Source organism: Callithrix jacchus, chromosome 11 (genome assembly GCF_049354715.1).
Source record: "Callithrix jacchus isolate 240 chromosome 11, calJac240_pri, whole genome shotgun sequence".
In the NCBI taxonomy this organism is placed as follows: domain Eukaryota; kingdom Metazoa; phylum Chordata; class Mammalia; order Primates; family Cebidae; genus Callithrix; species Callithrix jacchus.
In genome coordinates, this window is record NC_133512.1 from 42,164,938 (window position 1) to 42,189,893 (window position 24,956).

General features: G+C 37.5%; 1 protein-coding gene across 13 annotated transcripts in view; it reads left to right on the plus strand.

Moving 5' to 3' along the window:
- CRPPA (CDP-L-ribitol pyrophosphorylase A) overlaps positions 1-24,956 on the plus strand; it is a 337,573-nt gene that overhangs the window by 114,661 nt on the left and 197,956 nt on the right. For all 13 annotated transcript variants that reach the window (XR_008473356.2, XM_054237213.2, XM_002751545.7 and 10 more), the window contains one exon: positions 3,163-3,208. Coding sequence is in view for 12 of the 13 variants with exons in the window: in XM_054237213.2 (XP_054093188.1) it covers positions 3,163-3,208 (46 nt within the window). In the remaining variant the exon portion in view is untranslated. The remainder of the gene's footprint in view (positions 1-3,162; positions 3,209-24,956) is intronic.

A 24,956-nucleotide genomic window follows, 5' to 3' on the forward strand; every position in this document is an offset into this window, starting at 1 on the left:
AGCTAAACATGTTACTCAGCTGAAAGAGCACACAGAAGCTCAGTCAAACAAAATAGAGAAAAATTGAGCTGACCTAGGTGAGTGCCAGGTGTTGGGTTGGAATTTCATCTGCACAGAACACTTTTCCTCTTCTTCAGGTGGTCCCTGAGGCTCTAGTGAGCACAGTCTAAAAACCAGCAAATCAGAGGATTGACATTCTTTATCTCACTACAGGATTGATTTTTTTAAAAGTAATTTTTCATAATAGGGTATTGTGGAAGGTCAAAGGAAGACTACTTATGCTAATAGAATAAAATGAATACTCATGATCAGGGTGTTGGGTTTTTTTTAAATTAAAATAAAGACAACCCATAGTGCTGTAAAATTTAGATGGAAAAAATGAATAACCCATCAACTGAGAATTACAACATTTTCCAGTCACACTGCTTTTGAAGCATGTCAGCTATGTAGGAAAAAAATAAGGCTTATGGGACTTTAAATGTTTATAAGATACGTTTTCTGTCACTTACTTACATTCAATCAGTATTTGTTGAGGCACAATTGAGGTATTCAACAAAGCTCCTTGTAAAATATGTTAATAGAAGTCAAATAAAAAAAAAAACCTTAGTGTATTGTAGATATCCGTAACCGACAGGAAAAAACTGACAGAAAAAAATTCAGGAGTCTTTCTTGTTTATACCAGTTAATTAACATTAAAAGAGAAAAAATCTCTGTGTAGTAATAAATGTATTTTATACCGAAGACTGACTCCATTGCAAAAATTAAATCTTGAATGTATTCTAGAAAAGTCATGTTAGAATCTGAGAACTTTTCTATAAATCCAGAAATCTATCATTAAAAACTGTTTGAATATGTAAGGTATATTCATATTCTATTTTAATGTAAAATGCAGTTTTACCCTTCAAAGCAGAAGGGAATAAAAAATTAACTAGGCATATTTCCTTAATTTCTGTTGTGAGTTTATCCTATGTAACAAAGTATTACTGTAGAAAAAAATTTCTCACATTGCAAATATTGAGGCCTAATTTCAGATACCTAGTTAACTTTACATATTCATTAAAAGAAATAAACACTAACTCTATTCAACTTTACAAGAAAATTTCTTAACTAAAATGAATCTCCACATGTTAAGCATTTTGGCTGAAGGGTGTGTCTGTCTGTCTGTGTGTCTCTCCCTCCCTCCCTCCCTCCCTCTCTCTCTCTCCCTCCCTCTCTCTCTCTCCCTCTCCCCCTCTCCCCCTCCCTCCCTCCCTCCCTCTTCCCCATTTCTCTCCCCCATTCCCAGCACTTAAAACAGAGTCCAGAACACACTAATGCTTTGATGAATTATTTGTTGAATAAATTACATAGTACATAACTTGATTTGTTAAAATGCATAGCATGGACCTTGAACTGTCTTATTTCTATCATTTTTCTTCCCCCATGTAGGAGAATTACATCATGGATCACTAACTAGGAGTCACTAGTTTTGGTTAGCATGTGCTTGCTCTAGAGATACGATAGCATTTCACATTTTAATAGATTGGTTGAATTGCTTGAACAACTTTTTATCTGTGTTATCAAATTAGTTGCTACTTTATTTCTGGATGGTGAGATACAGTTTAGGTCCAGGATTTACCTGCCAGGGTGAAGGCATAGCAGAGGAATCTATTTTGGATAGAAGTGCAGTAGCCCACATCACTAAACCAAGTTTCTGTACAAATCTTGTAGTTAGCTAATCTGGAGGATAAAAAGTCCAATTTCATAAGCACAGTCAGGTAATAATATGGTGGGAATTTCTCAAAATGGGTTTTTAGAAAACTTGCATCATAAATATCTTATACTTAAAAGTAGCACTAGAAGGACACATGCACACAAATGTTCATTGCAACACTGTTTACAATAGCAAAGACTTGGAACCAAACCAAATGCCCATTGATGATAGACTGGACAGGGAAAATGTGGCACATATACACCATGGAATACTATGCTACCGTGGAATACTATGCAGCCATAAAAAACAATGAGTTCGTGTCCTTTGTAGGGACATGGATGAACTGGGAAACCATCATTCTCAGCAAACTGACACAAGAACAGAAAATCAAACATCGCATGTTCTCACTCATAGGCAGGTGTTGAACAATGAGAACATGAGAACACATGGACACAGGGAGGGGAGAATCACACACTGGGGTCCATTGTGGGGAAACAGAGGAGGGACAGTAGGGGTTGGGAGTTGCGGGGAGAGAGCATGGGGAGAAATGCCTTATATAGGTGATGGGGAGAAGGCAGCAAATTACACTGCCACATGTGTACCTATGCAACAATCTTGCATGTTCTTCACATGTACCCCAAAACCTAAAATGCAATTAAAAAAAATTGCTCTCCAAAAAAGTAGCTTCTAAGAACTTACAAAAGCTTATTAATACTGTGTCATTATTTACTATGTATTATAGTTCTGTGATACAGAATTAATTATGCACCACATTGCACTTACATGTTCTGTACCTGAGCTCAGTGGATGGGAGTCTGAAGTATCTGCCATAGAAGAGACACACAATCTGGTGGCAGGTTACATTACAAGGAACAGATTACAGTTATTAAGAAGCTGCATGTTTTAAGGAAAGATTATCGCTGTTCTTAGGCACATAGGGATACACTATAGGCTCTATTTTAGCCACATTTTAATAAAAATCTTAGAAGGTAACTCTTACCTAGATATGTATAGATACACTCAGTTCAGAAGTAAGTTCCTCTTAACATATATTGATCTTTCAGAATTATTTCAGCTAAGAAAGCAATTCAGTGACTTTTCTGTTATACAGAGACTTCTACCCTACCTTTTTTTTTCTAGTATAAAACCTCATTATTATGCAGTCGTGTTAACACTGTTGTTTAAGCACTACCACATTTTCTTTGAATATAATACTTGAGTTACATTAAGATTTCAGTAACCACTGCCATATAATATCTCAGTTTATTCAGAGATGTAAAAACAAATCAACGATTTGTAGAAATAGAATATATTTTTATGTGAATTTGCTGATGCTTTTCTAATTTAGAAAATGTCCGTATTACGTTTATAGTTTGTGAAAAATCAAGAATGTCCTTGAGGGCATTATTTTATGGCTTGCACATTCCTTCCTGCTCTGCTAAGTCTAATGAAGTTTATCTGTCCTTTAGGTGACCTACAAACGTGATCTGTATGCGGCTGAATCGATTGTTAAGGGTATGTTTGGCCTTATGACTGTCAGTTCCTGTGTTTCAAAAATGTAAGCCAGTTCAGAATTTCTTATGACTGTTTAAACCCCAGCAATCTTAAAAGCAGAAAAGCTTGTAGGCCCCCAAGGTCTTTCATTTGTTTTTAAAAAATAATTATATTTTATGTTGTTTCCTGCTGGTGAAATAGCACTTATTATGATGTCACATTCATTTTAATTTTTATGAAGGAAATACTTTATTAACTTGAGGAAAGTATAGGACATTGATACTCTTAGAAAGAAAACAGCAATAACTGATTTATATAATTTGGTAAATGTCTCACTTCAGTTTTACTTTTTTTGATGGAGTCTTGCTCTGTCACCCAGGCTGGAGTACAGTGGTGTGATCTTGGCTCACTGCAACCTCCACCTCCCAGATTCAAGCAATTCTCCTACATCAGCCTCCCAAGTAGGTAGGATTATAGGTGTGTGACACCATGCCCAGCTAATTTTTTGTATCTTTAGTGGACGGGGTTTTACCATCTTGGTCAGGCTCAAACTCCTGACCTTATGGTCTACCTGCCTCAACCTCCCAAAGTGCTGGGACTACAGGCATGAGCCACTGCTCCCAGCCCATTTTTACTATTAAGAGGACTGCGCTCTCCCCTTAACAGTGTTGTATTGGTACATAACATAGCATCTTCTATATGAGAAACACTGTTTTTCCTAACTAGATATATCAGGCTGGACAGGGTGATTTTTAAAGTTTTTTTTTGTATTGGACAATGACTGCAATTTTGTAATTGTAGATATCACACATGTGATAACCCTTTTTTAGTTCTTTTTCTTCTCTGACTCAAAGATCTCAGCTAAATAGAGGTAGTTTATTTAATAAGCAATAAGTATTTGTTATTTTGCTTAACACTATGCAAGGAATGTAATTAAGATATACTTAGGGACAGTCTTTGTATATTTTTGTAACCTGTTAATTAAATCAGCTTTCTCAGTCTTGGCACTCTATTGGCATTTTACTCTGGAAAATTCTAAGCTGTGCAGACTGTTGTGTGGATTACAAGTTGTTTAGTGGCATGCCTGGCCTCTGCACACAAGCTGCCAGAAGTATCCATCCCTCAGTCCCCTCCCTCTGGTTTTGACAATCAAAGATGTTTCCTGGTATTGCCAAACGTTCCCTAGGAAAAAGACATTTCCCCTAATGGAGAACCACTATTTTAAAGTATGTACTCATAGCAAAATCAGAGGTATTCACCCCAAACCTGAAATACATGTAATGCTTTACAATATGTTAGAAACTGATTTCTTTGAAAATACATTATGAGGCCGGTCGCTGTGGCTCACTCCTGAGCACAGCACTTTGGGAGGCCGAGGTGGGCGGATCACAAGGTCAAGAGATCGAGATCATCCTGGCCAACATGGTGAAACCCCGTCTCTACTAAAAATACAAAAAAATTAGCTGGGCGTGGTGGCAGGCGCCTGTAGTCCCAGCTACTCGGGAGGCTGAGGCAGGAGAATTGCTTGAACCTGGGAGGTAGAGGTTGCAGTGAGCTGAGGTCACGCCAGTGCACTCCAGCCTGGTGCTTGGTGAGGGAGCGAGACTCTGTCTCAAAAAAACAAAAACAAAAACAGAAAACAAAAAAAAGAAAATAGATTATGGCTGGAAGTATGTGCTCAGGTTTTCGTTGAGATAAACTTCTAAATTCAAACTCTTATCGAAATAGAAGAAAGTACTGAATCTGTATTCTGAGTTCATCAGTTTATTTTAAAAAGTTTGGGAAACCCTATTTAACAATCAATGGACTTATTCAGAAAATGAAAATCTTTTCTCTGATTATGATAATATATTTGTGGTTTACCCTCAAGTTCTTTGTCCTTCAAGGATATTTTGTTTCAAACAATTAATGTGCTATAACTTATGCATCTGTATATGTGTATGTAAGCAGATCGTTTATAGCTATAAATCAAAATGTTGACATATATTTACATATCAAGCAAGCAATGTGTAAACATTTCTCTGGAAAAGTCAGCTAAACCATCATGTGGTTGGTCACATCCTCAACACAAGAAAATATAAAACTCAGTTTGGTTTCTTTACAGAGCTTCTTTGTATGTACAACCTAGGAAAAATGGAAATGATTTTTTGTCAACAATTAGTAAGGAGTTTGACTGAGAAGTCTAATTGCAATACTTGGCCTATACATTATCAGAGCCTTCTTAAAATGTAAAACCTATACTTCAAGTGTAATTGTAGGGGCTATGACGTTGGAAATTGTTTGCAGAGATGGCTTTTATTTATGTAATATGTTCTGGTCTGCTACTTTTATTTTTAAGGGATTTAAAAGAAGTTTTTTTATTCTTAGGGAATATAATCCTAACTGCCTAGTGTAAATGGCTGATTAAGGTCAACAAATTTGTTAGTTTCTTTATACTTCAGGGTTTGTTTATCTAATAACTTCCCAGCACATTCTCATGCTTCTGGTACACTTAGAGGATCACTGCTGTGGGACCTTCCTAATCTAAGTGAATGTCCTAGGCCAGTAGCATTGTGATTACCTGAGAATTAGAATCTCAGGCCCCACCTCATTCAATCAGAGTCTGCATTTTAACAGGAGCTCTGGTTGATTAGTTTGTACATTAAATTCCAGATGCCTTCCTCTAGGCTGCTCCTCAGTCTTATAGGTTATTTATTTCTAAAAAATACCTTTTTTGCATTAGGAGATTTAAATCTTATAATCCTCTCCCAGCTGTAAGTGCTTGTTTGCTCAGCTGAGATAACCCATTCCATTTATGACTTGTACTCAAGACTATCTCTGTTGGTAGAAATGCCTCTGTGGGCATAGGAAAGAGAGAACTCTTGGATTAAAAAAATATATATGCATATATATGTGTATATATATATATACGTATATATATATGTGTGTCTATATATATACGTATATGTATATATATACACATATATACGTGTATATACATATACGTATATATATGTGTATATATATACATATATACGTGTATGTATATACATATATGTGTGTGTGTGTGTGTGTGTATATATATATAAAATGAAGCACATAGCATACTATGAGAGCTGTATATTTACCTGTAGACATTTTCCTAGTGATTAATCAGAGTTATTGGAGAAACAGAATCAGTAGGATATACAGAGCTATAGCCTAGATGTATACATATATACATAGATTAATTATGAGGGATTGGCTCAGGTGGTGATGGAGGCTAAGCTCCGGCTGGAGGCCCAGGAAAGCCAGTGGTAGAGTTCCATTGCAAACCCGAAGGCCTGAGAACGAGGGGATTCAAGGGTATAAATCCCAGTCTGAGTCCCAAGAAGAACCAAGAATGTGTCTCTGCTCTAGAAGAAAATCTGCCTTTCCTTTGCCTTTTTATTCTATTCAGGATCTCAGAGGATTGGATGATGCCCACACACTTCAGTGAGGGTGATCTTCTGAGTTGTCCAATTCAAATTCTAACCTATTCTGGAAACACCCTCATAGACACACTTAAGAAAAATGTTTACCAGCTATTTGGGTATCCCTTAGCCAGATGTAATTGACACATAAAATTAACCATTTTTATGACACAATGGACTATGTTCAAAGTATTTTTTAGGCACTGTTACTATTACACAGCATTTATTGGACACCTACTTTGTGCAGGGCATTGTTTGAAGCATTTTATGTATATTATCTCTTTATCTCTTATTTCTTCAAGAACTTCATGTTATATTACAAGTAGTGTTATTGTTTCCATATAATAGAATATTTGAGAGTTCTAAAGCAAATGCTGACTTGAGAAAGATAATTGTTAACCACAAGTCTCTGCCTCAGGCCAGTTAGCTCTCTTTATATTTCTATTTCTTTTTTTCCACCTCCTTTAAATAGAGATTGTACAAATTCCCTTATCTGAAACCTTTGGACTATATATGTCTTAGAATTTGGAATAATTTGTACTTCTAGAACCTACTGCAGTACATCACATGTTATATCACATCCCCAGTGGGATTTTGGATACCACCACAAAGTGGAACTTAAGATGTGTAAATGTCTATGCTCAGTGTGGTAATAAAGGCCATAGAGCTTCTAAGGCAGTTCAAGTTCAGGACTGATTTTGCCACTCAATTTATGTAAAAACAATTGTTTATGGTTTTAAGAGCTTTTTGGATTTTAGCATTGCCTGTAACACTGTATGAACCTGTTTTTTTTTTTTTTTTTTTTCGTTGAGACACAATCTCACTGGAGATTGTTGCCAGGCTGGAGTGCAGTGGCACAATCTAGGCTCACTTCAACTTCCACCTCCTGGGTTCAAGCAATTCCTGCCTCAGCCTCCCGAGTAGCTGGGAATACAGGTGCACAACACCACACCCAGCTAATTTTTGTATTTTTAGTAGGGATGGGGTTTCACCATGTTGGCCAGGATGGTCTTGATCTCTTGAGGAATGTCTAATTTTTAAGTTGCATCCCCCTAACATTTAATTGAGTTGAATTACATGATAGGCTATCAGATGCAGTTGCAGTTTTCCCTAGACTCTAAGGGATTTTATGGCCCTTCTCTCCTGCCTTACCACTCTTCTTGCTCCCAACAGATGCTTATAGGGAACCAGAATATCTATTACTATATGTTTTTTTTTCTTTTTAAACATAGAAATGCTATAGCATTTGAGCATTCTTTGTCAGGATTTAAAACCAAGATGGGGAGGACATTGGACTCATGCTAGGTGCCTTACACATTCCATGCTATCTCGCTTACTCTTTACAATCACACTAATATACTATTGCTCTCATGTTGCAGGTGGAAAAACTGACCTAGTTTACTTTCCTCTGAGCTACACAGTAAGAGCAAGATCCACTATTTAAGCTCAGGTCATTGTCCTTATGTTTGACTCTACTCTAGGACATGTCCATTTTGTATCTGATTCACATAGCTGCTCCTGCTGCCTGCTAAAATAGATGCTGGACTGCAGAGCTCTCTCTTGGGTGGGTATGTCAGTGGTTTTGTTATATCAGACCGAGCACAGAAAGTCAACACCAAGACAAAAGTATGCCAAATTGCAGGGTTTATTGCTGGTGACCACGGAGGACTCACGTCTCTCAAACCCGTGGCAGAGAAAGAAGGGTGACAAGACATTTTTATACCTGCAAAACCACCTTGGGAGTGGGGGTGAGGAGCGGGGATGAGGATGAAAGGCTTCAGACATTTTGAGGGCTGTAAATCACTTCCTGGGCCTAGACGAGGGTGAGGGGCTCCGGACATTCCAAGGGCCAGGGGACTTTTGTCATTCTGATTGTTACTCAAGTGGTTTAGAGAAGTCAAGATAAACATTAGTTTATACATTATCTGGGCAGGTGTGGGGTCCATAGATTTTTTAGTTGTTTGGCGCCAGGATGGAATTATCTGGGGGTGCTTATTCTGGTTATTACCGGCAAACAAAGGCCAGCAGTTCTGGCAGTTACAGATAAGAGAAGGTATGCAGCTTTACCTCTTCGCATTCTGCAAAGTAAACTAGCAGTTTACAGAAGCCAAGGTTAGCAATCATGGTGAGGAGAATGGAAACAGTTTTGTCATTTTATAAATTGGCATTGTACAGGTTCTAACTCTAGGCCAGCTATATCACAGTTTATAAAGTTCAGCTTGCCTAGCTGTAATTCCTCTGAGTTAATTACTGTACCTTCAGCTGGTCTGATGAAGAATGATCCTATAAGAAAGACAGAAAATTTTCTCTTCCAGTGTTTTCCTAAGCACATAGTACAGTCTTCTAGAATGTGTTAGTTACTGGTAGCACAGGCGTGTGAAAAGCATCTAATGTTGTAATGACAGATATTTAGTTATGCTCAGAAAAATAATAAAATTCCAAATCAAAATAATTGCTTTAAAATGATTTGGGGTACTGTTTAATTTTTTGTTGTTAATTCTGGTAGTTGATATTTATTATCTAGACATAAAACATTTCTAGGATGGACTTTTTTGTTCTGTAATGAGTGCTTCATTTTTTTAAAGTGTCCTTTCTGAGCTGTTTTTTCTCTGTCAAATAACAACTATTGCTGGTCAACAAATTATATTCCATTAAAGTAATGATTTCCTTGTTAGTTTTTTTTTCAGGTACTAGAAAACATTTCTAGGATAAATATCATGTCTCATGTCTTGCAAGAACATTTGGGCGCGAAAATTACTTGTCTCCCAAGTAGTCTGTGGTTTTTGAACCGTCTTAATTTATCTTCAAGTCAGTATCTTTGGTTTAGTATGGGAATTTTAATGTTGGGAGAAAAATAATACTCTTTCAGTGCTACTGAGGTTTGCTAACTTCAAGGCATGCTTTTGACTAAAATCAACAAATTGTGATATATAGCAAGTCTCTAAATCTGATTTTTATCTTATATTTTTAGGTAATTTTAAGCCTAATTTATTTTAGCATCAATATGTTTATATGGATTTCCATTTATAGTAAACTATTTGAAATAGAAAACATGTATAGAAAGTGGTAGTTTAATTTGTCTTTCAGTCTGTTAAAATATAATTAATTACAGATTTGTTAAAACTGTGTAAAATAAAGCATTCATAATAATCCCTTAGGTAGAGGGTTGGATTTGGTGGTTGTTTTTTAACGTTTAACTCATTCAGGCTTCTGTGAGTGAAATATAAAACAGTTTTCTAGGGAGTAGTACAAGAAGACACTAGACTGATGAGTTTGTAAATATCCATTTAACAAAGAGGTATTGTATTTTTGTCGTTCAACCTAGTTAAGCCCACCCAAGCCTGGTCTGCATGCTCAGATGAACCCAAATGATTAAAGTGGTAACAGATGTCAATGGTAACATACTTTATCTAGATTTACATAACCCATACAAACAGTCCCAACCCACACTTGATTTAGTATGCTGAACATATTCTGGCATGAGGGTCAATATTCTAAGAGTTTCTAAGAAAAGCCCCTAAATCCTGCATTTATTTTTTACCTCCATTCCTCAACTATTTAATATATTCAAGTTTGTGGTTAAAGAGTATTTTTAAATTTTTATTTTATTCTTTCTTGGTTTTAAGAAACCCAAGTAAGCTTGTGCTACAAAACTGCCTCATGATGCCTCTTTTTATATATGGTGGTGTGTATTAAAAAAGAGGAAAGATGGGTAAAATTGGAAATTCATTTCATCCCTTTTGGTTTTAACTAGCTTTAGTTGATCTTTTTTCCACTCATTATGTAATGTTTTCTGTTTAAGTATTTTCAGGAAACTGATTTTCTCTGAAATACAGCATCTTATTGGTTCAGAAACCTACATCTTACTCAGATAAGTGATACCGGTAGATTTCTTTCAGTAAGTACTTAGCAACTGTCAAGTTACCCTCATGCCATACTTTTTTTTTTTTAAACTGTACTGGTAGAAGAGCAGTTACATTCTTTTATGTTTAGACATTGAAAGCAGCTAAATATACTTTTAATTGGCATTGACTGAAAGGAGTAAAATCACATGAGAATAACTTTGATACATAATTGCTGAGAACTAGGAAGACTGTTGGACTGTGTTTTATGCATATGCAGAAACTAGTGTCTTGATTTCTTCGTGATTCTTTAACTTTTTTACTTAAAATCATGGCATTTGATGTGCAGTATCATTGGTTTGTTGAGTCTCTTGGATCAAGTTGGAAAGACGAGGAACTTTAAATCAGGTTTTCCAAATCAGTAACCAGACAACATTCTGCATCTGTGGTACATCCTCAGGCTTTTTTTTTGTTAAATACCCGGGATGACACCGTTAGTATTGTTAGTCATGTTTTTTGGACAATGCAAAGTGACAGCTAGGATGATTTATATAGTAACCCTAATTTTTAATGTTTCTGGCTTTGGGTATGGCACTTAATTTTTCAAATATTCACAGTAATACTGTAACTTCTTTATACATAATACTTTTTTGTTCTTCACTTTCTCAAAGAATACTGTAACTGTATCTTTTCTGAATCTAAGAACATTTGCATTAAGCTTTAATTGGTAAAAGCAGGAAGGCTACAACAAGATTTAAAAGCAGTTTGGTCCCCTTGGAATCTTACTGTTACAAAAAAGAAAAAAGCACATGGCAAAGTTCAATATTTGGGTCAGGATTAGGAAAAGTCGATTTCATTTTTTTAGTTTTATCATTTCCTAATTTGCCGGCAGTGAAATAGTAATTTAAGCATACACAAGTAAATGTATTGCTTTTGAAGGTCACATTGAGGTATTAAACAACTAGCTAAATAAAACTTGATACCAGACAAAGCTAGCCACTGATACTTCACTCTAATGTAGATAGTTAAAAAAATCCAAATATTTATTATGCTCAAAGCAAATAGTACATTTGGTAAATATCTTCATGATTCACCAACCTTGGAATGTTGCTTTTCCTTCGAACTGTTCTCTGAACTAACTTAGAGAATATATACTCTGAAAAGCCAAAAAAAAAAAAAAAAAAAGATACAGCTCTGCTGAGTAGAGAACAGGTCTTTCATTTTGAGTTGAATTAGAAAATAATGACACAGACACATGTGGAGTAGTTTTAAGGAACAAGGAGTTTAATAGGCAAGAAAGAAGGGGGAAGAAAGAAGCAGCTGTCATTGAGTTAGAAGACAGTCATATGCTTGACTATTCTGCTTATGTGTAAAAACATGTGCACGAGACAAGATGTCACATACCTGGTTCTTACTTTTAGTTCTAAGGTAGGAAACCTCATCCTTTATTCAGTGATTCACTTAAAAATGTGGTTAAGATCTGATGATATAAAATATCTTTTAAAAAAATCTGCCTATGTGCCATTGTCCTCCAGTTGAAACATGCTCAGTTAGCTCAGTTAGCTTGTGAGCTAGCTCATCAGAAGACCACTTTGACCTTTTAATGGGCGGTGCCTTCGGTTTTCTTTCAAGTCTTTATTGTCTCTGTCCATTTGTACTGCAGTATATTGCCTTTTTCGCAGTTCTGCTTGTATTTACTGCCTGCCTTTCTTTTTCCTGTTCTAATAGATTCCTATTTCAAGGTATTCAAACAAACCTTGAGTCCCCTTTACAGATGAAACTTAGACACATCAAGACTCAATAGTGGTGATTCACTTTAATATCACTTTAAATGCTTTCTTGTGACACAGAAAATAGACTCTAAGATTGGCTTTTGATTCAAGGAATGCAATAGGATAATGGAAAACACTGCACTCATTTTGAATGAATTACAACTTGAAATGTCTTTTGGAAATGGAAATGGCTACTTTTGGATTTCATACATTATTTCTCAAAGGACATTAACTTTAATTCAGGAGGCCAGTACAGTGGACCATAAAGCTCAGTGAAAGAATTACACGTTGTTGAATGTTTCCAAGAAAATCGGAGACAGATTTCTAGATATTTTGCCCACCTGCTTGAGGATTTACCTTAGTGTTTGTCTTTCTTCCATTGTTACTGAGTTTCTTATAAAATACAAACACTACTCTTAGTAGAGGTAATTGATAAAGACATATGCGTATTCCTTGCTCCTTAATGCGTTGTCCATCTGTCACATGGTAAAGCAGAAACTGTATTAGAAACTTGACATATAACTGTTTTGTGAAAATAAAACCCCTGATTACATCCATTTTCTAACTGTTTATAAAAGACAATATACTTCCTATATACCAAGAGACCCAATGTTCAAGGAAAATAAGAGGAAGCTTTAAAAGATATGTATGTTTCTGATTAGATTTTGGGCTTTTTGATAAACTTTGAGATTTATACATTATAACTCCTTCTGCTTATGAAATTTTAGTTAGAATACCACTGGAATTGAACATTTATGAAACCACATTGTATGCAACTATATTTTGTTAAATCATGTATTCTAATGAAAAGTGGCTATATTTTAGATTGCAAATAACATTGAACCAGGGAGTTGAACCCTAAAGAAGTTATTTTGCACCTAAAACTGGATTGAAATTTGAGAACATTTAAAAGGAGTCTGGCAGACGAATATACTCAAAACTCTGACATTCAGAATTTCAAGCTAGGCATTCCTTAATGTACCTTTTGCAGAGATGGTTGGAATTCTAATTCTTCCTGCCTCTGTGCTAACATTAACTCCTTGAAATAAGTAGAGGAAGAGGAACATACTTTTCTTGGAAGGGCCTCCATGTCTTCTCTTCTTGCTTTTGGACCTAATAGTACATAGCTATAGCATTGAAGAGTCCTGCACAAAAGGACAAATGACCTCCTGAGAAGTTCTAGATTAATATCCTATGTGCTTCAATAAATACTAGTTGTCTTTGGTATTTGAGAATATTGTCTTCTCTAGTATATTGTGGACCAGTGAAGTGGCCAAAGCTTTGAAGTCCTCCATCTGTAGCCATCAGATTTGAGTATGGTTGGAGAGTATTGTTAAAACGATGCAAATGAGAGACAGTGACTTCGACTTTGAAATTTAAAGATTTGAACTGTCTCTACTATTTTGGTACAAAGTGGCTAATGTTCTGTTAGCTAAGCAGCTGTCAATGAGAATTATGTTATGGGATTAGGGAGGAATGTAACGTACATTTCCATCGTGTTTCATTTACCATAAGGTGCCATTGATAATATTTATATATGAATAGAAAATGCTTACAATTAAACTAAGATAAACCTATTTTCATTTTGAATCTATTTTATATTAAATTAGCTTTTTTTATTTAGACAGATTTTTTGGTCACTTGTTCATATGTAAAAAGACACAGGCATGTTCTAGTTTTAGGTAAGGTGGAACAAGACCATGCCACTCTATTTCTCCCACTTAATGGAGCTATAAAACATGGACAGAACACATGGAACAGTTATTTGAATATTTGAAGTCAAGAGTAGCAGGTTGGTTAATGGTAGATTCACATTACAAGTACTACCTAGTGGGCAGAAATCTTTGCTACCGTGTTCCTCTGCTGTATACTAACCTGGATGTAATGCAGCCTCAAAACCAGAAGTGGGTATCAGACTAGACAGAACTGCAAGAGAAAACTTCTCATTCTTGTCAGAGGAGCAGAAAAATGATTTGTTAATGGTAAGAAACAGAAGAAATCCCATCGTTGTCCTTTTTGTTTTGTTTCTACATTAATGTTTTTGTTCTCTCGAGCAATTGTGTGACAGTGGTAGCACTGACAAAATCAGCAATAGGGGTCTGGATGAGCCTAAAGTTGTTAGGGAAGGGAATATTTCTCTACTTAGAATTGCTCTGGTTTCAAGGGTTGCGGTGAACCCTGCTACTTGGTTATCTTCTTTGCTCTGGTCATGGTGGGTTTATCAGATATGTGGGTCAAGTGGGAAAAATGAAACCTCAGCTTTCAGGTGGGGTACTGAAATGGGATGCCCTTAGGAATATGAAAAGCACAGGAGAGATTGTGTTTGAGCACAGGGAAGTTCATAGTGCTTATAAATTTCTGGGCTTACCCTGAGCTGTGTATTAATGGATTTGACCCTAAATATCAAACCATAAGACTAAGTACTGAACTAGGATAAACCCTGGTCTTAGACTGGCCACTGAGAAGCACAAAGAAGGGTGATACAAATAGTACAGCAAAAGCTTGAAAAATGAAATTGAGATTGGATGCATGACACAGAGAAATGGTTAAAATTGGGGCCTGAGACCAACTGGTTTGGTTTCTTGTTAATACAAATATTGGACAGAGGTTTTAAACAGGACTGAGTTCCATAATAGAATATGATCCAACAGGAGAGTATCCAAATATAAAGGATATGGTTCAAGGTCACTTGGGCATACAAAGGTCTAGGAAAAACTAAATTCACATGACAAAGATGATCAGTACCAATGCTGAGATGACACAGATGGAACCTCTGAAAAATAAAACACTTATTGTGAAAGTGCTGCAGCAAGTGTTGCTGTTGAAACAAAAGACGGAAAGTGTCAGCAAAGATACAGAACATGTAGGGACTCAAAGGAGAATGTTAGAACTGAAAAAAAGTACTGTCTAAAGTGGTTGGATGGGCTCTGGAGATGACAGGATGTGTCAGAGAAGTTGAAAATGGGTCATCTGAAATTTTTCAGTCCGACCAGAATGAAAAGTGGAGGGAAAATGAACCTTTGTGACAGTAATAGGTTGTCAGTCCAGTGGAGAGGATACAGAATGTAGTTAAAAAACATATTTGAATAAATTGTGGTCTCTACTCCTGAATTTGTCAGAATACATAGGCCTATAGGTTCAATAAGCTAAATGAGCTCCAACATGATAAATTCAAAGAAATCCACACATGGGTGGTTCATAATAATGGGTGAAAACTAAAGACAAAATGAAATCCTTAAAAGCAGCCAAAGAAGTGATCCTTTACTTAGAGGGAAAGAATAATGTGAACGTAGATTTCTCATCAGAAACTATGAAGAGCAGAATAAAGTAGAACAGGATGTTTACAGTGCTAAAAGACCCCTATCTATCCAGTATTCTGTATTCAGCAAAAAACCTTTCAGGAGGAAATGTAAAAGACTTTTTCATATTAAAGACAACTGAATTTACTGCCAGCAGATGTACCCTTAAGAGAATACCCAGAGAAAGCTCTTCATATAGAAAACAGATGATACCAGAAGGAATCTTGGGACATAAGTAGTTACCTAAAAGCAACAAAATTGATAAATATCTGGGTAAATGCAATAGACACAAAATCCTCTAGTTTAAGTATTTGACAGTTAAAAGCAAATGCTATAAAATTTTGAGTGAGTTTTTATGAGGACAGCAACAGTTCTGTAGACAACTGTATTAGTCTGTTCTCACACTGCTAATGAAGATCTCCCAAGACTGGGTAATTTATAAAAGAGAGGTTTAATGGACTCACAGTTCCACATGGCTGGGGAGGCCTCACAATCATGGTGCAAGTTGGAAGAGGAGAAAGGCACATCTTACATGGTGACGGCAGGAGAGAGTGCACAAGGGAACTCCCCTTTAAACCTTTAGATTTAATGAGATGTGTTTACTATCATGAGAACAGCATGGGAAAGACATGCCCTCATGATTCAATTACCTCCCTCCAGATCCATCCCATGACACTTGGGAATTATGGGTGCTACAATTAGAGATGAGATTTGGGTGGGGACACAACCAAACCATATCAACATTACAATACTTGCAGCACAAGTAGGGCAAAGAGAGCAATACCATGGTTAGGTTTCCATATTCTATTTTAGGTAGCACATTTTATGTGTGCTATAGCAGGCTAACCAAGTGTATTACAATTCCTAGAGCACTAAAAAATGTATACAGAGAGATCAGAAATGCAAAAATGAATACCAAATGAAAGTTTTAGCCAAGAGAGGAGAAAGGAGAAGCAGAAGAAGATAATAGGGAAACAACCAAATTGCCCTAAATCCGAACATATCGACTATATTAAGTGTAAATGGTTTCAGCATATAAAATACAGGCATTTTCAGAATATTAAAGTTTGACCTGATTATATACTCTGTGTAAGAGCCTACTGCCAATATGAGTATGTTAAAACCCAAAGTGTGAAATCATACGATGCATATGCTTGTCATAAGAACTGGAATAAATATATTAGTATCAAAATAGACTTCACAACATAGGAAACTACCTGTGATAGAGGGACTACTTGTGAGAGAGGGACATTTCATCATCATAAGGTAAAACTCAGCAGTGTCTTAGTTTGTGCTGTTATGACAGAATACCACAGAATGCATAGTTAACAAAAATTTATTCTCAGAGTTCTGAAGGATGAGAAGCTCAAAATCAAGGTGACGATGTCTGGTGTAGGCCTTTTTACTGTGTCCCTGCATGGTGGAAGAACAAGAGAACATATATGTCCTCATACGGTAGGAGAACAAGCTAAAAAGCCCAACAGTGAGAAGTCTCTTTTATAATGGCCTTTATTCCCTTTTGGGAGGGAGCTGGACTCATGGCCTAATCTCCTCTTCAATAAGATAGATTGATTGTGACGGATCTTGGCCCTGTTGTCAGGCTGGAGTGGAGTGGCAGGATCTCAGCTCACTGCAACTTCCACCTCCTGGGTTCAAGCTATTGTCTTGCCTCAGCCTCCCATGTAGCTGGAACTACAGGCACCCACCACCATGCCCAGCTAACTTTTGTATTTTTAGTAGGGTTTCAGCATATTGGCCAGGCTGGTCTCAAATTCCTGACCTTGTGATCCACCTGCCTTGGCCTCCAAAGGCCCCATTTTTTAATACTGTCATATCAATACCTGAACTTTGGAGGGGACACCACATTCAAATCATAGCAAGCAGACACGCTTTTCTAAATATGCACTTAGGGTTTCAAGGTACAGTTAGTGTGAATTGACAAATGTAAGAAAAAATGAAAAAAAAACAAACCCATGAATATTTGAAAGCTTTAATTCTGAGTCGTTGCAAATACTAAACAGTCGGGATGCCTAGCTGAATATCACTGTCGATCAACTTGATCTGACACTTACAGGACATTACACTCAACAATAGAAAAATTAAATGTTCAAATGCAACTGTATCATTCCATAAGACAAAGTATCCTGGATAATAAAACACAATAACAAATAGAAAATAATTGAAAGCATGCAAAGTATGTTCTCTGACCCTGATAGAAATAAATTAGAAAAATGTAGTAGGAAGATAACAGAAACCTTAAAATACTTGGAAACTAAACACCAATTTATGGGTCAAAGAGAAAGTTTCAAGATAAATTGGAAAATACTTTGAATGGAAGTAGAATAAAAATGTGTCAAAACTTGGAGAATGCTACCAAAACAGTACTTAGAAGGAACTTCATAGCACTAAATTCTTGTGTGGAAAACAAGAAAGGTCTTGAATCTACTAAGTTTTCACCATAATCAACTAGAAATAGAGGAGCAAAGTAAGCCCTAAGTAAAAGAATATGTAGATAGAAATCAATAAAAGTAAAATGTTAATAAAAATATAAACCAAAGCTGGGTTTTTGAAAAGCTGAATAAAGTTGACAAACCTATGACAAGATGGCAAAAATGCCACTGGTATTAAGAATGAAAGGGGGTTGTACTACAGATTTTCAGAATGATGGCATGTTACATTTCTGCACACAAATTTGACAACTTTGATAAAATAAAAAAATTCTTTGAAAACGGTGAACTACCCAGTCTCTTAGAATGTTTTTGAGTTCATGATTCAGAAACTAGCAGAAATTAGATCTACAAGTTGAGATGGTTTCACTGATAAATTCTCTAAAATATTTAAACAACACTAATTCTTAGTTACTTCCAGAAAATAGTGGGGGGAGGAACTCTTATCTTCCAGTTGTACCAAAATCCACTAAAAGACAGTACTGGGCTGCTACAAACCATTATTCCTCATGAATATATTAACAAACCAAAAGCATGATGAAATATTGTTATATACTTGTCAATATGAATACAATGAAAATACTGATAATACCAAGTACTGGTGACTGGAATGCTGTTTGACAGTTTTTGTGAAAATAAGTGTATGTTTACCATATGATCAAGCAATCCTGTTATGTACTTAACCTGGAGAAAGGAAAACTGTTCATGCAGAAAACTGCACATGAATATTTATAGAAGCTCTGTGCATAATTGCCAAAAATTGGAAACAATGTAAATGTCTTTCAGTGGATGAATTAATAAACTGATACAGCCAAAGGGAAGATATTCACATGTGAAAAGAAATGAACTGTTCACTTACAAAATTTGTTTATCTTGGAGAAATTACGCTGAGTGATAGAAGCTTGTCTCAAAGGTTACATGCTGCATGATTCCATTTGTAATAGTCTTAGAAACAAAACTGTAGTTAATGAGGAACAGGTCAGTGGCTGCCTAGGGGTAGGAGTTGGGGGAGGTAGTATTTTAGGAGGGTTGAATGTTTTCATAACTTGATTATGGTTGTAGAAGTCTACAAGGTGTTAAAGTAACCGCTGCACACAGTGGCAATTTTACTGAAGTTAAGTGAACAATTTGTAAATGAAAATAGATCGAAACGATACAATAGAAAATTATGAATACTGAAGTATTTTCTGATTCTGCATTTGTTGTTGTAATGTTCATGGGATTTTGTTTTTTTTAAATCTAGTTCTGTTTTTTGGGGGGTGATTCATGGAAATGAAAAAATGGTATCTCTACCATCACTGCAATCTTTTAAGATACCCTTTTGTTCTGTTTGAAATAATTTTAAGTGTATGTATTAAATACTGCAAGTGAGGGAGCTCTCGTTGAATCCGCAGAGAGGTGAGTCGGAGCTGCATTTCCAGACTGATCTTTGTTGCCCACAGAAAGGGGAAATTCCCAAGTATAAAGGAGACCCGGGACGCCAGGCAGTACCTCTGCCTGGCGAAGCCAGCAGCCAGGGTGGCGGCGGCCGGCCCTACCCAGCGCTCCCCACAGGGCGCGCTTGTCCGGGTGCCCTGTTGAACCGGCAACCTGAGACTTGAGAGGGCTGGACTTGAGACTGAATGAGACTTGGACAGTGGGCCAGCCCAGGGGATTGCAGGGACAGAGCATTTGGGGTAGCCCAGTGGGACGAACAAAACCGCGATTTCAAACGATCCTCGTGCAGATGGTCCAAGACGCTCTGTGGGGGAGGGGCATCCACCATTACCGAGGCAACCCGCCCCAACTGAGATACACGCCCACTGCTGACGCAGCCAGCTGTTGCCGAGGCAACCTGTCCCTACTGAGATACACGCCCACTGCTGATGCAGCCTGCCATTGCCGAGGCAACCCGCTACAACAGAGAGACTCCACCGCAGGGCGTGGTGGAGACCACAGCAGAAAAGCAGAGCCTGCAGCAACAGGGTGAACCACACAACAGCAGGGCGGAGCCTCGGCAGGCAAACAGTGGCTAGTGTGCCTCCTCGCTGGGCAGGACACCTCAACGAACATCCAAAAATAAAGCCCGAACCCCCCAACACAGAGCATATGAGAAAAAAAGGGTTTTCTTAATGAGCTCTGTTGCAGCAGAATCAAACATAGCAGCCTAACAGCCCTGAATGAACAACAGAGCTCACAGCTCAGCAATTGAGCTCTTATAAAGACAGACTGTCTCCTCAAGCAGCTCCCTGACCCCTCTATATCCAAAAGACTGACATTTGGCAGGCATCATCCTGGGACAAAGATAGCAGAAAAAGAAACTGGTAGCATCCCTCGCTGTGCCACAGCTGCTAGAGGTGCACCCCAGACAAGCAGGTCCTGGAGTGGGCCTCAGCAGTCGTACAGCGAAGGGGCTAGACTGGTAGAAGGAAAACCAAGTAACAGGAATACTTCATCATCAACAATCCGGGTGTACACTCAGAGACCCAATCGAAAAGTCAGCAACTACGCAGATGACAAGCAGATAAATCCACAAAGATGGGAAGAAACCAATGAAAAAAGGAGGAAAACACCCGAAACCAGAATACCTCACCTCCTAGAAAGGACCAAAACTCCTCAACAGCAAGGGAACAAAGCTGGACGGAGAATGACTGTGACAAAATGATGGAATTAGACTTCAGAAGGTGGATAATGAGAAACTTTTGTGAGCTAAAAGAACATGTATTAAATCAATGCAAAGAAACTAAGGAACTTGAAAAAAGATATGAGGAAATGATAACAAGAATGGATAACTTAGAGAGGACTATGAATGAATTAAAGGAGCTGAAAAACACAATACGAGAACTTCGCGAAGCATGCACAAGTTTCAATAGCCGAATTGACCAAGCAGAAGAAAGAATATCTGAAGTCGAAGACCAACTCAATGAAATAAAACGAGAAACCAAGATTAGAGCAAAAAGGACAAAAAGGAATGAACAAAGTCTCCAAGAAATGTGGGACTATGTGAAAAGACCTAACCTACGTTTGATAGGTGTACCAGAAGGGGACGAAGAGAATGAATCCAAGCTGGAAAATACTCTTCAGGACATCGTCCAGGAAAATTTCCCCCACCTAGCAAGACAGGCCAATACTCAAATGCAGGAAATACAGAGAACACCACAAAGATATTCCACAAGAAGAGCAACCCCAAGGCACATAATCGTCAGATTCAACAGGGTTGAAATAAAGGAGAAAATACTAAGGGCAGCCAGAGAGAAAGGTCGGGTCACCCACAAAGGGAAGCCCATCAGACTCACAGCAGATCTCTCGGCAGAAACACTACAAGCCAGAAGAGAGTAGGGGCCAATATTCAACATTCTTAAGGAAAAGAACTTTCAACCCAGAATTTCATATCCAGCCAAACTGAGCTTCAGAAGTGAAGGAAAAATAAAATCCTTTGCGAACAAGCAAGTACTCAGAGATTTCATCACCACCAGGCCTGCTTTACAAGAGCTCCTAAAAGAGGCACTACACATAGAAAGGAACAACCAGTACCAGCCATTCCAAAATCACACAAAATGCTAAAGAGCATCAACATGATGAAGAATCTACAACAACTAACAGGCAAAACAGCCACTTAGCATCAAAATGGCACTATCAAATTCACACATAACAATATTAACCCTAAATGTAAATGGACTAAATGCACCAATCAAAAGACACAGACTGGCAAATTGGATAAAAATCCAAAACCCACCAGTGTGCTGTATCCAGGAAACCCATCTCACATGCAAGGATACACAAAGGCTCAAAATAAAGGGATGGAGGAAGATTTACCAAGCAAATGGAGAGCAAAAAAAAGCAGGAGTTGCAATTCTCATCTCTGATAAAATAGACTTTAAAGCAACAAAGATCAAAAGAGACAAAGAAGGCCATTACATAATGGTAAAAGGATCGATACAACAAGAAGAGCTAACGATCCTGAACATATATGGACCCAATGCAGGAGCACCCAGATGCATAAGGCAAGTTCTTAATGACTTACAAAGAGACTTAGACTCCTACACAATGATAGTGGGAGACTTTAACACCACTGTCAATATTAGACAGATCAACCAGACAGAAAATCAACAAGGATATCCAGGGCTTGAACTCAGACCTGGAGCAAGCAAACCTGATAGACATTTACAGAACTCTCCACCCCAAATCCACAGAATACACATTCTTCTCAGCACCACATCACACCTACTCTAAAATTGACCACATAACTGGAAGTAAAGCACGGCTCAACAAATGCAAAACAACTGAAATTATAACAAACAGCCTCTCAGACCATAGTGCAATCAAGTTAGAACTCAGAATGCAGAATCCAACCCAGAACCGCACAACTTCATGGAAACTGAACAACTGGCTCTTGAATGTTGACTGGGTAAACAATGAAATGAAGACAGAAATAAAGAAGTTCTTTGAAACCAATGAGAACGAAGACACAACATACCAGAACCTCTGGGACACATTTAAAGCAGTCTCTAGAGGAAAGTATATAGCAATAAGTGCCCATATGAGGAGAATGGAGAGATCCAAAATTGACACCCTATCGTCAAAATTGAAAGAGCTAGAGGAGCAAGATCAAAAAAACTCAAAACCCAGCAGAAGACAAGAAATAACTAAGATCAGAGCTGAACTGAAGGAGATTGAGACACGAAAAACCCTTCAAAAATCAATAAATCCAAGAGCTGGTTTTTTGAAAAGATCAACAAAATAGACCACTAGCCAGACTGATTAAAAAGAAAAGAGAGAACAACCAAATAGATGCAATAAACAATGATAAAGGGGAAATCACCACAGATTCCACAGAAATTCAAACCATCATCAGAGAATATTACAAACAACTCTATGCACATAAACTAGTAAACCTGGAAGAAATGGATAAATTCCTGGACTCCTGTGTCCTCCCAAGCCTCAACCAGGAGGAAGCTGAAACTATGAATAGACCAGTAACAAGGTCAGAAGTCGAGGCAGCAATTAAGAGCCTACCACACAAAAAAAGCCCAGGTCCAGACGGGTTCACAGCCGAATTCTACCAGACACACAAAGAGGAGCTGGTACCATTCCTTCTAAAACTATTTCAAACAATCCAAAAAGAGGGAATCCTTCCCAAATCATTTTACGAGACCAACATCATTCTGATACCAAAACCCGGCAGAGACCCAACAAGAAAAGAAAACTTCAGGCCAATATCCATGATGAACACAGATGCAAAAATCTTCAATAAAATATTGGCAAGCCAATTGCAACAGCAAATCAAAAAACTTATTCATCACGATCAAGTAGGATTCATCCCGGGGATGCAAGGCTGGTTCAACATACGCAAGTCTATCAACGTAATTCACCACATAAACAGAACCAAAAACAAAAACCACATGATTATCTCAATTGACGCAGAGAAGGCATTTGACAAAATTCAACAGCCCTTTATGCTAAAAACCCTCAATAAACTTGGTATCGATGGAACATATCTCAAAGTAATAAAAGCTATTTATGACAAACCAACAGCCACTACCATACTGAATGGGCAAAAACTGGAAGCATTCCCTTTGAAATCTGGCACTAGACAAGGATGCCCTCTTTCACCACTCCTATTCAATATAGTATTGGAAGTTCTAGCCAGAGCAATCAGGCAAGAAAAAGAAATAAAGGGTATTCAAATAGGAAAGGAGGAAGCCAAATTGTCTCTATTTGCAGACATGATAGTATACCTAGAAGACCCCATCGCCTCAGCCCAAAAACTCCTGAAACTGATAAGCAACTTCAGCAAAGTCTCAGGATATAAAATCAATGTGCAATAGTCACAAGCATTTGTCTACACCAATAACAGACTTAAAGAAAGCCAAATCAAGAACGAACTGCCATTCGCAATTGCTACAAAAAGAATAAAATACCTTGGAATACAACTCACAAGGAACGTAAGGGACCTCTTCAAGGAGCACTACAAACCACTGCTCAACGAAATCAGAGAGGACACAAACAGATGGAGAAACATTCCATGTTCATGGTTAGGAAGAATTAATACCGTGAAAATGGCTATACTGCCCAAAGTAATTTACAGAATCAACGCTATTCCCATCAAGCTACCATTGACTTTCTTCACAGAGCTGGAAAAAACCACCATGAATTTCATATGGAACCAAAAGAGAGCCTGCATAGCCAAGTCAATTCTAAGCAAAAAGAACACAGCGGGAGGCATCACACTACTTGATTTCAAACTATACTACAAGGCTACAGTAATCAAAACAGCATGGTACTGGTACCAAAACAGAGATATAGACCAATGGAATAGAACAGAGGCACCGGAGGCAACACAACATATCTACAACCATACAATCTTTGATAAACCTGACAAAAACAAGCAATGGGGAAAGGATTCCCTGTTTAACAAATGGTGTTGGGAAAACTGGCTAGCCATGTACAGAAAGCAGAAACTGGACCCCTTCCTGACACCTCACACTAAAATTAACTCCAGATGGATTAAAGACTTAAACATAAGACCTGGCACGATAGAAACCCTAGAAGGAAATCTAGGCAAAACTATCCAGGACATAGGTGTAGGCAAGGACTTCATGAACAAAACACCAAAAGCATTGGCAACAAAAGCCAAAATAGACAAATGGGACCTAATGAAACTCCACAGCTTCTGCACGGCAAAAGAAACAGTCACTAGAGTGGATCGGCAACCAACACAATGGGAAAAAATTTTTGCAGTCTACCCATCTGACAAAGGGCTGATATCCAGAATTTACAAAGAACTCAAACAGATTTACAGGAAAAAAAAAAACAAGCCCGTTCAAAAGTGGGCAAAGGATATGAACAGAAACTTTATGAAAGAAGACATATATGAGGCCAATAATCATGAAAAAATGCTCATCGTCACTGGTCATCAGAGAGATGGAAATCAAAACCACATTGAGATACCATCTCACGCCAGTTAGAATTGCGATCATTAAAAAATCTGGAGACAAC